The following is a 15,896-nucleotide window of genomic DNA, read 5'->3' as shown; positions in this document are numbered from 1 at the left end:
TGCCTCGGTTACCTCATCTGTAAAATGGGGATTAAAACTGTGAGCCTCAAGTGGGACATGGACTTGTCCAACCTTATTAGCTTGTATCTAACCCAGCACTCAGTACAGTGCCTGGCGCATAGTAAGTGCTTAATACAAAAAGAAAAAAAAATAAAGAATTTAAGATGAACCTTAACGAAAGGTGTTAGCACCACAGGTGCAATGGCTAGCTAGCAATTTTAAATAGATTCCGTTTCATTCTGTGAAATATGACTATAAAATAGAAAGTAAAATGTTGGAGCAGCAGATATGTTATGCCTTATGAAGTCTTCCGGCACTGACCAGGAGATCAGTTCAAAATGGCCAACAACACTCCTAACTCGGGAGAAGATACACTTGACCTGGTTGATATTGTTCCCTTAGATTCTCAGAGTGGGTAGTGGACTTTGGAGTTATAATAAGTGGTATTTGTTAAGCACGTACAATGGGCCAAGCACTGTACTGAGCACTGGGGCAGACACAAGATAATCAGATGACACACAGACTCTGTCCCTGGTCAGATATTTATTGTCATTTTCAAAGAACATATTGAACTTGGGTAAGCACATAAAATCTCTTTCATTCTCACTTAGACCTCACCTTGTTTAAAGGAAAAATCCCACTTTAAGTCCAGGCTTCTTGAGATCATCTCTTTCCCAGAATGCCCTTCTGTTCAAAGCCCAATAAATTCACGTTGAGATCACACACAGGCCTTCTCAGCCAATGTAATTGCTTCTGATAGGGCCCCTTGGGTACCTTCGGTTGATGTTTTGTAGTTTGGGTTGATTCCTCTGTCCCTGAAAGGCTAGAGTTGCGGGTACACACATTGTGTGACTCCCTGAGGCCACGCACAGGGCCCACTTTCGGCAGAAAGACAGGAACTACACAGTGGCCAAAAAAAAATCCCTACTTAAATGCCCGAGTCCTACAGTGCTGCTTTATCTATTGTTCACCAGTTACAGGATCTTCCAGGGAATAAGCGGGCTTACTAGATCCAAATGTAACCAGGAATTCTGGAGGAGACCTTTTACCTCACGACATTAGACTCTTTATTTACGGCTAATGGAACCTATGGAGCCTCAGCAATGGGCAGGCGGGCAATGACATGTTCGCTTAATCTAGATCAGGTGCTCTTCTTCCAGAGGAATAGCAAATAGGAAACGGAAATCTAGGAAGCAGCGTGGACTAGTGAAGAGAGTCGGTTTAGGAGTCGGAGGACCTGGATTCTAATCCTGGCTCCACCCCTCTTCCGCTCTGTGACTTCCGGCAAGTCACTTCAATTCTCTGTGCCCCAATTCCTTCAGTAAAATGGAGATTAAATCCTACTCCCTCCTACTTAGTCTGTGGGCCCTGTGTGGGACAGGGACTGTGTCCAATCTGATTATCTTGTAAATACTCAGCACTTAATTCAGTGCTTGGCACCTAGCGAGGCTTTAACAAGTTTCCTAACAATAATAACCTGATTTAAGGGAAAGTGATTTCCCCAAACAAGACCTTTGTTCTCAAGCAGTGAACCATTTGCAGCTCAGAGGCAGATAATTTTCTTTGAAATCCAAATATCTTTAGTCAACCTCAAAAGCCAGCAGTCAGCTACCTGGGACTTTAGCATTTAATTTGGGTTTTACTCTACGCCATGGGTTTACTCATATCTTTGTTCATTCAATCGTATTTATACTCTGTGCAGAGCACTGTACTAAGCGCTTGGGAGAGTACAAAATATTAAACAGATATATTCCCTGCCCACAACGAGTTTACAGCAAAAGGAAGGACAGACAGGGCAGAATTAGGCTTCAGGTGAGCCAAATGGGACAATGACATCCAAATGGGTGTCTCGGCTTACTTTTCTTTTCCCACCTCCTCAAAGGAAAAGGAGAATAGCAAACACAGAGGACTGCTCAAGCCAGGGGCTCATCCAAACATCAGCTCAGCCGCTGTTGGTTTGTTGATTCTGGCTGTTCCCTTGTCTCTCCGGGGTTCTGCCCTAAACAGTGGAAATTCCCACCCAGAGTCACCGGGGTTTCCTCAGCCTTTACGTTCTAGAAAGGAATGGTTTGTCAGCTTCACCCTCCCACCCCCTGATATTTCCGGCCATCCTCTTTCCTTTCTTTTCCATTCTCGGTTTACCGTCCCGTGGCGTCACCAATGGGAGAAGGGGGAATATCCTCCCACTTGATCCCTGGCGAAACAAAAGCCATAAATAAAAGAAAGAGTGTATATTTAAATGCAGGTTTCCATTAAACGCCCCGAGGAGGAAATTGTGCTTGCTTTGAAGACTTCAAAGGAAAATTTTCCCCAAAAGGCTCATAAGATCATCCTTTGCGATTTGACGTGGATGGGGCGGGTGAAGGGAGGATGGGGAGGGGAGAGAAAGAACAAGAGTCTCAAGCAAGCAGAGAGTCCACCCCTCTGCCCTGCTTTCCCCTCCTGTGGCTTTGCAATGGGGCCTTCCGCACCTCCGCGTCACGTCACCCAGCAGCGGAGCTGTTACTTCGAAGACTTCACCACCTGCTCGTAGGGTGGAGGTGGAGTGTTGCAGTAGGAGGGCGGGGGAGGATAAGCGGGATTTCCCTGGGGTGAATTGGGCTGCACGTGGAAAGCCATGGCCATCTGATTCACCCCAGCTCCTCCGGGGTCAGTGTAATATGGCATCCCTGGTTGCTGCACTCCTAGAGGGGAAAGAACAAGGGGTGAATTAGTGTTCTGTTCCAAAACAGCAGCGCCAGCTGCTCCGCAGACCAGACGGTCGGTAGGACACTCTTCCGGCGGATGTTTGCTGAGGAAGAACTTCTTCTCTACATGCAGTCGTGACATTTTCAATTAGGGGATCGCAGGAGTATTATTATTTAAACACCCCCGGAGCGTGATACCCTGGCGAAACGTTTTGTAACTCACTGTAAGGAAGCTTTCAGACGAGAAGAGGCCGCTGGACAGCCACAGACATCCAAGAAGGCCCCTATCGACCACAGAACGGAGCCACCGTTCTCTGGGCTGAAGGTGGGTTGCCGCCTTCTGCCAGCCGCCAGTGACTACAATTTTCCCAGGCTGGTTTTCAATCTCATCATTCATTCATTCATTCCATCGTATTTATGGAATGCTCGCTGTGTGCAGAGCACTGTGCTAAGCACTTTGGAGTAGAACAGTGCTTGGCATAGAGTAAGCGCTTAACAAATACCATCATTGTTATTATTATTATTACAATGTAATAATGTCCCTGCTCTGCCAGAGGGGAGCCATAGGCTGAGCTCAGTCAACTGTGCTGTTTCCGGTTGCGTTTGCTGGAGAAGAAATCAGATACCAGTGTCCGTGTTGTTATGGGTGACTCACCATCCTGAGGGACTGGAAGGTAGTGGGGGCAGGGTGCTGGTTTTCATAGATGTCTTCAGTTTGGGGTGCACCCTAGTGCAAATTTGGGGGGACACTGGGGAGAATTCCTATCTCTTGGCAGAATCCCTTCAGGTAATTGTTCTCGTTTTTTGACCAGTTTAGAGCACTTTGAACATACTGAACATACTGCTGCGTGGTTTCCATTTTCCCAGGGTCAATTTCCTTTCAAATCAGGCTACCTCTTGAATGTTGTGATGAGGTTATTACTTCTCCAACATTGTCACCTGAGAATTTCAAAAATCGATGGCAAACATATTAATTTCATCCTCTGATTTTCTGCATGGAGGGAACTGTAAGTAAAATAGCATCCGCCTAAGGCATGAAAATAGGTGAAAATGAAATAAAATTGTTGTGAGACTTTGGGAAAAAGCTTCTTTGAGAAAGATTGAGGAAGGAACATTAGAATTCCCTCGCTCTCCTAAATCTCCCAGTGGTCTGGATTTATCACGCAGTATTAAATTCTTAGCCCACAAAGGCATGATCGACCCCAAAATACCGTTAGGGTTCTGCATTTAAAGCAAACAGAGATGCGGGTTCTCAAAGAACAAGTATAAGAGAGAGAGAGTGCATATCACTAAGGAAGAACCGACAGGACCATCATGTAAATTCTCAGACACAGGGTAGGAGGACAAAAAGGACAGAGAAAACAGCTATTTTTCTTCTCTGAGCTAACAGAGCAAGAGGCCTGCATTTTCCCAAGCCTTTAGTTAGTGTGACTGAAGCTGCCAGGGTAAAATTGGAGAACCCGAATCTCATTATTTGTCATTTTAGCTAAACCCTTATTTGTCCCCTCTAGACTATAAGCTCATTGTTTATTGTTGTATTGCCCTCTCCCAAGTGCTTATGTACAATGCTGTGCACATAGTAAGTGCTCAATAAATACGATTGACTGACTGCCCCAAAATATGTCCCTCTCTCAGAAATGTCCAGGGAGTGGGTAAGTGCTTTCCCAAGTACAGTGCTTTGTACAGGGTAAGTGCTCCATAAATATGACTGAATGAAACACAACCCTTGCAGAACTGCCTACCACCTGCCCCCTTGCCAGGATGGGCCTCAGGAACCCCAATATCAGCACATCCTTTCAGGCTTTCACCCCTATCCCCAAGACTTCCTTCTTTCCTGGGGAGCAGAAGGAAGGGCCTTCAAGGCAACCCTGGAAAAGCCATAAATTCCGGAGACCTTGGTTTAGGGAAGTCCAAAGTCCCGGGTCTCAGTGGCTCCAAGACCTCAAAGGCCAGGTAGGTTGGTGGTGGTCCGAGGAGAGGCACCCCAGTGTCATCAAACCCCTAGCAGCGGTTATCAATCGGCAGCTGTGTCAAATTCCAACAGAGAACTAGCAGGAAATTTCCCTTTCATGAGCTGATCAATAAGTCAGGTCAATTATTTATTTTGCACTAAGAAACAGGTGAATTGGTATGTCCTTTTTTTAACCTTCCGTCAGGTTTATATCCGGGGCAGACACAGGGACGATCACATTTCCTCTCACAGTACTCCTATGAGGCAGGTAAAGGCAGATGAGAATACAGATATTCTCTCTGCAGGCGCCTTATCCCAGGTGCTGTAGGGAAGTGGTTCAGAGCGAAGCCGCCCCCGGCTTCAAGACCACCGGGATTCCAATCAGGGCACGGCCCAGGGTGCTCGAACCCCAAGACTCCCAAGACGGGATTATCCGCCCCTGGGCCGGATTGGGAAATGTGCTGGGACATCCTGGAATAAGGAGGACTACCGAGGTACTTCACATTCACTACCCGCCTCTGACTAGGGACAACTAGTGCTCCCGACCGGAGGATGATGTCCGGGTGATTTGCTGTCACCATCCCATGACTGGATAGGCAGGACTCCCCTCCGCCCGCCAAGAGGCATGACGAGCTTCTGCGAGGCTTCTGGGGCGGGTGGGATCCTATGTGAAAGAAAGCTAAACGCCTCACCTTCCCTCCCCCATGAAATAGCATCGTTTCCCACGTTTGGTGAGCTCACACGCTTTTTAGAAAAGAGATATTACAGTATTTACTATATGCTACATACCACTACGTTTACTCTACGTGCGAAGTATCCAAGTCTGCCTCTTAGGCCTCTAAGAGTATGGATGGTAAATGTACCGCTAACTAGGCAAAAGAAACTTTAAAACAAAATCTTGCTTTTAACCTCATACTGACCCTATTCTGGTACCAGTCCTAATTTAACCTGGGTTACCCCCAAAAGTTAGCAAGACTCACTCATTACTTTGAGAAAACACCTTCAGAGTGATGTCTGTGACCCCAAGGTCCCAAGACAAGCTTTTCTCTGTAATAGCTGCAGGCAGAGAAAGAAAATGTCCCCCAGTGGCTGATTTTGACCCCCTCTTCCCTCCCTTTTGTTCTAATTCTTCAAAATTGTCTGCGTTCCAGCTGATGTCACCGGGTGAGCCAGACCCTCCAAGAGTAGGGTGGCCTAGTGGAAAGAGAACAGGCCCGGGTGTCAAAGGATCTGCGTTCTAATTCCAGCTGCACTGCCTTCCTGATGTGTGACCCTGGGCAAGTCATTTCACTTCTCTTTGCCTCAGTCACCTCATCTGTAAAATGGGGATTAAGACTGTAAGCCCCATGTGGAACATGGACAAATGTATCTTGTATTTACTCCGGTACTTAGTACAGCGCCTGGCATATAGTAAGCACTTAACAAATACCATTTAAAAGATAAAGAGTGATTGACCAGGCCTGCAAATATATTTACCCTCGTAGCCAGGTGTACCACGAGATCATAAAGCATTCAGAAGCAGTGTGGCTTAGTGGATAGAGCACAGGCCTGGGAGTCAGAAGGAACTTGGGCAAGTCACTTCACTTCTCTGGGCCTCAGTTACCTCAACTGTGAAATGGGGATTAAGAGTGGGGCATGGACTGTGTCCAACCTGATAGCCCCAGAGCTTAGAACAGTGCTAAACATTAATAATAATGACGATAATAATAATAATCTGCCCACCCAGCCAAAGGCTGAAAGTTCTCCTCCTCCATGTGGCTCCTGACCATCACGGGACCAACCATAGTTCAACAGTCACATCCTTCCTGATGCTCTAACAACTGGGAAAAAAGGATGAGTCCTCCTCCAGGGGTGGGGGAGGGAGAGAGACCAGTGTGGATCCTGGTGCTCCCGTGGAGTATAAATCTGAGTGAGGGCAACACCAAGTTTCTGCCCCTCTACCCCCCAAACCCTGGCTCCTGAGGATAAGCGGGCAGTCACCCGGCCAATGGCAGACCGGGGAGTGGTTTGCGACTCTGAGGATCCCTGCACATTCTCATGCAGGCTAACCAGCTTGTTAACACAACATGTTAATGAGGCTCCCCGTGCACACCTCCACCACTTCACCTGCTCATTAAAACTGTGCTCAGCCCTTAGACCATACGACGACAACATTGCCTGGGATTTCCACAGCACCTCTTCCTAGGAACTCAAAGTGCTTTCACATCTATTACCTCATTTTTATCCTCCTGGCAACACCGTGAAGAAGGGAGGGGCAGAGATATTATCATCCCCTTTTTACAGGCCGGAAAACTGACAGTAATTAAGAGCAGAGATCTGATGAGAAGCCGCATGTCCCGACTCCAATCCCCTTGTTTCTGTCACCAGATCACTCTGCCACCCTTTAAGTGGGCTAGCCCGCAGCCACAGAGTTCAAGAGTCGCAGAGCTGGCTTTGACTCCTGCCTCCAATTCAACAGTACACACTAGTTTGGGGGGAAAAAAAAGCCTCAATCCAAAACTTAATTAAGGAATTTATCATTCATATCTCTAGCCACTGGCTTCAATCCCCAAATGCTTACCATTGCGTAGAGACAAACTGTCTCCTTTTAAAATGGAATTGCTGTTCCCATCTTCCATAGGGAAGGGGAGAAGAAATGTGTTAATATTGGCAGAGCACTTACAGAGCCTTAGAGATGAAGTGTTCCAACTGTTCCGAGGCAAATTTTGTTAGGGCTCTGGAGAATGAATGTACTACAAAGCAGTAAATATCCAGATGATGGAGTTTCTTATCTATATCGGAGTACAGCATCAACTTTCTATTTTTAGAGCCTGCTCTGTATCCAGTATGCTCTGAGAAGCATTCCTTTCTGCTGCTGCCCTGGGATAGAGGGACTGGGCTTTTTAACAGCTGAATTTTCTGCCCGGGCAGTGATTTTTTGGGATACTGGTGTGGCAATCTGTCCTTAATCCTGACCAGTAGCCCCATGGCTGTGAAGGGGTGACAGCTCTAGACTGTAAACTCGTTGGGGCGGGGAACGTGTCTACCATCTCTGTTGTACTGTTACTCTTCCAAGCATTGAGCACACAGTAAGCACTCAACAAACATGACTGATTGATTGAATAATCATAATCATGAGGTTTCCAGTCCTGGTTAGACATAGACCATTTACTATATACTATATTTAGTATATGACATATACTATCTCATTTTCATTTTCAAAAACTGGGGAAATTACTGACATCTTTAATATGGATGAGGCCATCAACTGAAGCGTTGATTCAGGAATAATAGTAATTATGGTATTTGCTAAGTGTTTACCATGTGCCAAGCACTGTTCTAAGCTTGCTCTAGATACAAGGTAATCAGGTTGTCCCACGTGGGGTTCACAGTCTTAATCCCCATTTTCCAGATGAGGTAAATGAGGCACAGAGAAGTTAAGCGGCTTGCCCAAGGTCACACAGCAGACAAATAACAGAGCCGAGATTAGAACCCACGACCTCTGACTCCCAAGCCCGGGCTCTTGCCACTAATCCACGTTGCTTCTTCTCCAGATCTGCAAATTTGCTGCCATACAAACAGCCCTCCTCACCAGACAAACTATGGGTGCAAATGATGGAATTTTGACTCCCCTGGGCTGGGATTTGTTCATTAGTTATCGATCCTTAGAACCTCTCTCAGCCTCTTTTTTGGGGAATCCCTTTGCCCCACAAACATACACATAGATATTCTGTGGCAGAGAAAACTGGCCAGCCTTCACAATCAGAGAACGATTTAGATCCCAACTGTTTCATCCTAACTTTATACTCCCTTTTCCTCATTCCACTCTCGCCACAACCAAGCAATTATGTCCACCTCCAACCTCCGGCAGTGCTGAGGACAAATCAACAGCTATTGTTTTGGGGGGAAAAAAACCTCTGAGACTTGTAAACTTGTATGGAACAAAGGCTGTCTTGTTCTGAAACGCTTCTCTCGCCAGGATGCACTGGGAGGTCACTGTTCAAGCCATACACAGCTGCCAACCGGACAGATGAAAACTGAAAGGTGACTGCAAACGTCTACATTCTAATCAGAGGGAAAAAAATGACAGGTTGGCAAAGGGCTCGGTGTAGGAAGCAGGTCTGACTCACCAGCAGAATGGCTACTCTGGCTTTCAAAAGAGAGGCAAAGACACTAAATCAGTGTCTTTAATGGGGATGATTGCATCTTTTCACTCTGAATCTTGACCAGGTACGGTGTGTGCGAGTGAGGTGATTCCTTGGACTGAGTGAGAAGACGAATTCCTGCATTTGGAACAAATCACAGGGAGCCCAGAGGACCAACAAAATGAAAATCCTCTTGTTTCTGACAGCTCCGGGTTCTGTCTGCCCAAGGAACCGAATGCTGCTCTCACCTCACAATGGTACGGCAACAATCTGCTGCCCAGAGAACACAAGCTAGAGGCAGCCTCACTGTCAGTCTCTGTTTGATTCCTCCCTGTCTTCTCCCTCTGGGTTCTTCCCTCTCCAGATCTGCAAATTTGATGCGGTGCAAAACAGCCCTCCTCCCTGAGACATAATGTAGGTGCAGATGCCTGAATTTGATTCCTTTTGCTGGGATTTGTTCATTAGCTATAAATCCTCAGAACCTCTCTCAACCCCTTCTCTTTTGGATCCCTTTGCCCCACAAACACACACACAGATATTATCTGGCAGAATATCTGGATTCTTCTTAGAAGCCAGTGATCTGAGGATAACTGATCCTGGCAGCTTTTCCAACAAGTCCTACGGAAGAGTCCACAAGGTCATGGTTTTGGGCTGACCCCACGTTCTGGATGAAGCCCAGTGAATTAATTGCAGAGTCTTTATCCCACCCACAACATCTCCTGATACCTCTCCTTCCTCCCCCAGCAGGATCCTCGTTATGCTGAAGTTAATGAGCTCGTATGCTGTCTTAGTGTTTTGTTTCATCTCTCCTTATGCTTCTGTCACCAATCTCCTTCCTCTTTTGTATTTTTAGATTGCAAGCCCCAAGAGGGACAGGGACCATGTCTAATTCCCCCCCATGTATTCTTTTCCTGTACTTAGTTCTGGGATCTGCATATAGAAGGAGCTTAATAAAGATCTTTATAACTACTACTATTATTATGGAGTTTGTTAAGCGCTTACCAGGCATCAGGCACTGTTCTAAGCGCGGGGGTAGACATAGGTTAATCAGGTCAGACAGAGTCCCTGACCCACATGAGGCTTGCAGTCTAGACAGGAGGAAGAACGGGGTGAATCTCCATTTTACAGATGAGGAAACCGAGGTACAGAAGTGCAGTGACAGCTCAAGGTCACACAGTAGACAAGTGGCAGAGCCAGGATTAGAACCCAAGTCCTCTGACTCCCAAGACTGTACTCTTACTATTAGACCACACTACTACTATCTCTATTACTACCATTTCTACTCATATGAGATGTTTTGGGTAGGAATAAAGTCAATAATCTCTATGGATTTGATATCTAGAAACACATCAAAAAAGCGACTACGACCTCAATCGATGTTTTCCAAACGGCAAATAATAAAACCAATAGACATTGGCAAGCGATTTAACTGTGCAGTTCAAAAGGCTTATTTGGCTGAAGGACAGACAGCTCCTACTCAGTTTAGGTGGGAATCTCGCTTGACAGACCTTGCTGGGTAAAAGACAGAAAGACTTAAAAATTGATGATAACTGCCTCCTCCAAAACTGACTGGAAGGAATATAAAAGTGTACGTGAAGACCTTAGCCTCGTCTCCCTCAGCCTCTTGGAGCACCAGGAACACCCTTCCCATGAAAAATACCCCCCGATTAGACTGTTCTCCCCCGATTAGACTGTAAGCCCCTCATTGGGCAGGGACAGTCTCTATCTGTTGCCCATTTGTACACTCCAAGTGCTTAGTACAGTGCCCTGCACATAGTAAGTACTCAATAAATACTATTATAAATAAGTAATAATTATAAACAATCAAGCCATCAATCACTGTCATTTACTGAGCACCTAATAAGTGTCAAGCACTCTTCTCAGCATTAGGGAGGACACAGATTCATCAAGCACAGTGCCTGTCCCCTATGGGGCTCACAGTCTAAGGAGGAGGGAGAATAGGTTTTGAATCCCCATTTTTCAGTTGAGGAAACTGAGGCACAGGAAAGTTAAGTGACTGGTCCAAGGTCACATAGCAGGCAACTGGCAGAGCTGGGATTAGAACCCATGTCCTCTGACTCCCCAGGCCCATGCTCTTTCCTCTAGGCCAAGCTGCTTCCCTTGAGGTCCTTGCAGTCTAGATCCTGTATGATTGTAATGACCCAGCTCCTAAATACTCTCTGTATGTGTGCGTACGCATGCAAGCACGCACAGAAGAAGAAAAGGTATAGTACATTCTCCTTTCCAAAAAACTGTCCCCAGAGAGTTCAAGGGAGCCTACTCTCCCTTTCTCCCTCACAGAGAATAGATACACAAGACTTGCACCTTGAAAGGAAATGGTGACCCTCCCGTTTGGGATAACGTACCGTGAAAAGTCCAGCAGTGTTTTGGGGACACCTCCGTGGCACAGGCTTTCATGTCTCCCATGAGGAAGTGTTCTACTTGGACAATGTTTTCCCCCTTCTCTTCCCACCAAAGATAAGGCAATTTCAGAACCGTGACCCAAATTTTACCATACACAGCCCACTCTGTAACCATCCTCTCCTCAGGCCGTCCGCTCAACTGTATACATTTTCATTACCCTATTTATTTTGTTAATGAGATGTACATCGCCTTGACTCTATTTATTGCCATCGTTCTCGTCTGTCCGTCTCCCCCGATTAGACCGTAAGCCCGTCAAACGGCAGGGACTGTCTCTATCTGTTGCCGACTTGTTCATTCCAAGCGCTTAGTACAGTGCTCTGCACGTAGTAAGCGCTCAATAAATACTATTGAATTTGCTTTTGTTTTAATGAGATGTTCATCCGCTTGATTCTAGTTATTGCTATTGTGCTTGTCTGTCCGTCTCCCCCGATTAGACTGTAAGCCTATCAAAGGGCAGGGACTGTCTCTATCTCTTACCGATTTGTACATTCCAAGCGCTTAGTACAGTGCTCTGCACGTAGTAAGGGCTCAATAAATACTACTGAATGAATGAATGGGTTAAAGGATGGAGCGAGTTAACCGACTGACCTGCTGCAGGGTTGGCAGGTTGTCTGGTATAGGACACGTTGAACGTAGGTTCTTCTACTAGCGGGGGAGGATACATCCTTCTTCGGATGAAGAAGCCAGCTCCACAGCAGAAAAGAACTCCCATCATCAGAAGAAACCTGAATGGCAGGAGGAGAGAAGAAAGTTATTCCTGGGATTTGGAGAACTCCTGAAAAATAAGAGTTTGGAGTCTACAGGCTAGGGATTGGGGAATGCCATCGGGAACAGCTTCCAGCTCTCACTGGTAAATCACCCTGGATTCTACCACCCGTGTGGAAAAAGTTGCCACATGGGAGTTCTGCCCAACACGTCTACCATGCATGGCCCAGGCTTCTCTCAGGACTTTGGAAATGCACGACAAGCATTTCCTGCCGGGAGGGGGTGGGAGAAGGAGCACTGGAAGGGGAACAGAGAGGAGGCAGGAAGTTGAACTTGAAGTTCCAGAATGCTGAGGGGCAAGATTTTAATACATATTGGGCACCTTCTAGCCTGGATATGGGAGCCCAGGCTCTTGGAGGGAACGGGAGCCGCTGAGGGCCAGAGTACAGTAGTCTGACGGGTTCATCCAAGAGAATCCCAGTTCTGAAAAATTTGTTTATTTTTCTTTAAACTTCCAGCAGCAGGCTATAAAAATCCCGGACTATCCCAGTGTACCGGGGCTGAACATAGTCAGACTTTTTAAAGCAGGAATAACGTGGATCTGAAGCAGAATGCCGGGGGATATGTGAGGCAAAGTGAATGTCACCTGCGGGCATTCAAGCCAGTTTCTCAATCTCCCCAGCTCCATATCCCATGTAAGGACCTTGGCTTCACATTTGGGCTGGTTTTCTAGATCTTTGAGATTAAAAAGCTACTTTCAGCAAAGCGAGGCATGCAAAGACAATCCCTTGTGGAGCTTCATTATTATAACACAACAGATGGCTAGGAAACCCTGCAACAGGACCTACTGGGCAAGGAGAGAAACCAGGTCAGGCATCAAAGCTGAAGAGATCCAGGGATATGTTGAGTACTACCAAACTATGAAAACCCTCTAGACTATAAACTCGTTCATTCATTCATTCTATCATATTTATTAATATTTGTACATTCCAAGCGCCCGGTTTGTACATTCCAAGCGCATAGTACAGTGCTCTGCACATAGTAAGCGCTCAATAAATACTATAGAATATTAAATGCTTACTGCGTGCAAAGCAGTGTACTAAGCTCTTGAGAGAGTACAACATAACAACAGACAGACATATTCCTGCTCACATTCTAGAGGGGGAGACAGTCATTAATAAAAATAAATAAATTACAAATATACACAGATATGGGCAGGGAACCTGTCCGCTAATTCTGTTTCGCTGTACTCTCCCAAGCACTTAGAAAGTGCTCTGCACATAGTAAACTCTACATAAATACCACTGATTGACCAAAATTAAGGATGTTTAATTCATCAGTAAAGTATCTCCACAGCGCCACTCTGAAGCCAACCCAATGAATCCCCAGTTCCACGTTATTTCTGTCCTACCTGGTGGACACGAACACTGTAGGAAGGAATGTGGGTTATGATGATAACGACGAAGGTTCTACCTTCTGCACGCTCAGAGACAAAGCCCAACTACCACCAAAACACCAGTCCGCAAACGCAAAGAGGTTCGGCTTACCAAAAATACCATAGTCGCTGAATGGAGAGAGCCCGCACGCAACACCTAGACCCACAGCAATCTTCATAGGAACGGCATCTGCAACGGAGAAGGGCAGAGACATATTTTGGGGGCCGCCTGTTGTTTGCGGTGAGATCGCCTGGGAATCAGCAGGGAGGAAGGTGGAGAGGTAAAGATGAAATGGACTCTCAGAGGCCGGGGGACCTTGAGAGTCAGTTGTTTAAAAGGGGGATAAACTGGCGGCTCGTTAATACAGCCTCTGAGGTAAATGAACCCGGTGATGACAGCCTAGCCAGAGTTCATCAGGTCAGTAAAGCCAGTGAGGTAAAAACCGGAAGTAGTTATTCACGGTGACTCAGAGCAAAACTGAATTCATTTTTCACCGCTCGTCAGCCCTGGAATCACCTCCTTAAGAAGCCCTAAGGTTGTTATGTACATCTGCAGATGTGAAAATAAAAATCTGTTCTACTCTGGAGTATATGGAAAAAATTGCCTTTTATCGCACCCTTTTCTTCCGTGACACGACAGCTTTAGTTCAGTACATCAGAAAGTAGTTCTTAATTTGAAAAGGAAGAAGTACCAGGTCTCTGAATTGACAAGCACTCAATCATCTGTCCACCTCCTACCTTACCTCGCTACTCTCTTACTACAACCCAGCCAGCACGCTTTGCTCCTCTAATGCCAATCTTCTCACTGTAACGTGGTCTTGTCTCTCTTGCTGCCGAAGTCTTGCCCACCTCCTGCCTCTGGCCTGGAATACCCTCCCTCTTCATATCTGACAGACAATTACCCTCCCCCCCTTCGAAGGCTTACTTTAAGCACATCTCCTCCAAGGGGCCTTCCCTCTTCTCCCACTCCTTTCTTATAATGAGGTACAGTGCGTAGGTTGGCTTTAGATCGGCAAAGTGTACAGGCTGGGTTGTAGTAATTACTACAATAGTAATCAGTCACTGAGATACATAAGTGGAGGAGGAAGAGAAGGAGGAGAAGAAAGAGGAGGAATATTATGGTATCGAGTTGCTGCTATTTGTATCTCTCACCATATTAAATAACTTGGAAAATTGATAGCACTGTGCTAATTTTCATTTTCATTTTCTTTAGCAGCAACAGCAGTTATAGAGGTACCAGGACTATGAATTGCCAGTTTCAGAGGTGTCAGGCCTGAGCCCCAAACAAGGCCTGGCATAAATTATTCATTCGATAGTATTTATTGAGCGCTTACTATGTGCAGAGCACTATACTAAGCGCTTGGAATGTACAAGTCCGCAACAGATAGAGACAGTCCCTGCCATTTGATGGGCTTACAGATAAATGAACCTACTGGCATGAGGTGCAGTGGCAGTGTGTGATAGACTGCTTATAAGTGGCCTGCAACGCACCCATCAAAATTAGAAAAAGATGTATTTATCAAAGTAATGTCCCAGTGACTTTCTTTTTAAAAGGTAGTTGTTAAGCGCTTACTATGTGCCAGGCCCTATTCTAAGCTCTGGGATAGATATGAGGTAATCAGGTTGGACACAGTCCATGTCCCATGTGGGGCTCACAGTCTTAATCCCCATTTTACAGATGAGGTACAGAAAAGTTAAGTGACTTGCCCAAGGTCACACAGCAGGCAGGCAGTGGAGCTGGGATGAGAGCCCAGGTCCTCTGACTCCCAGGCCTGTGCTCTATCCACTAGGCTATGCTGCTTCTCTTGGGGGAGAGACAGATGTACAACTTACAACTCACTAGAAAAGGTCCTGGGCCTTTAAAAACCCTTCAATTAGGAGGGACAGCTGGCAAATAGAAGGTAAATAAGACAAAGAAGCTCAAAATGGCACACTACATTTGGCTTCCCTGGGACCAGTCTTTATACTTGAAAGAAGGAAGAGACATAAAAAAGCTAAACCCTTTTCTTTTCTCTGACATTCTAAAAAAATTGGCTCCAAATGACATTTCAATGAGAGGCAAATAGGGTTTTTATTTTATTACATGACAACATGATTATATTTCACTTCCCTGCCAGAGAGCCCAAGTTTTTAACTGGAAGATTTTTCCAAACAGATTCACTCTAGCATTCCGTGTGGAAATATTTTGATATTGTCCATTATAAAGCCAGAATAAACATGGCTGAAGTTGGAGTAAACTTACGAAATCACCAGGGGCAATGCCAAAGAACTTTTTTCTGCTGTAATACTTCCCATGCCTGGGAGAACAAAAGCCAGGCACTGTGATGAAAACTGAGAGGTCTTAAGACTTTATTACAAAGAAGCCGAGCTAACTTTCCACAAGGCCTGAAATATGATCTAGAATGAAACAGTGTAATATCAAATGACTTAAATGTTTCAAGACAAAAGAATGGATCCCGAGTTAGATATTAAATATACTCTCAATTTCTTAAAAAAAAAAAAAAAAGGGGGGGGGCCACCTTCAACTGTAGGTAAATTCTACAGGGCAATTTGGAGACCTCCTTCAGCCA

General features: G+C 45.7%; 1 protein-coding gene across 2 annotated transcripts in view; it reads right to left on the bottom strand.

The window, feature by feature from the left end:
• Positions 1-2,324: 2,324 nt before the first annotated feature.
• VOPP1 (VOPP1 WW domain binding protein) overlaps positions 2,325-15,896 on the bottom strand; it is a 58,411-nt gene continuing 44,839 nt past the window's right edge. For both annotated transcript variants that reach the window (XM_029063774.2, XM_007663445.4), the window contains exons 3-5: positions 13,439-13,516; positions 11,775-11,911; positions 2,325-2,684 (exon numbers count right to left, since the gene is read on the bottom strand). In XM_029063774.2, the coding sequence (XP_028919607.1) occupies positions 2,503-2,684; positions 11,775-11,911; positions 13,439-13,516 (397 nt within the window). In that variant the 3' untranslated portion in view covers positions 2,325-2,502. The remainder of the gene's footprint in view (positions 2,685-11,774; positions 11,912-13,438; positions 13,517-15,896) is intronic.

The sequence above is a fragment of the Ornithorhynchus anatinus genome, chromosome 4 (assembly GCF_004115215.2).
Source record: "Ornithorhynchus anatinus isolate Pmale09 chromosome 4, mOrnAna1.pri.v4, whole genome shotgun sequence".
Lineage (NCBI taxonomy): Eukaryota > Metazoa > Chordata > Mammalia > Monotremata > Ornithorhynchidae > Ornithorhynchus > Ornithorhynchus anatinus.
Note: the sequence above shows the minus strand (reverse complement) of the source record. Positions and strands in the feature narration are given on the sequence as shown.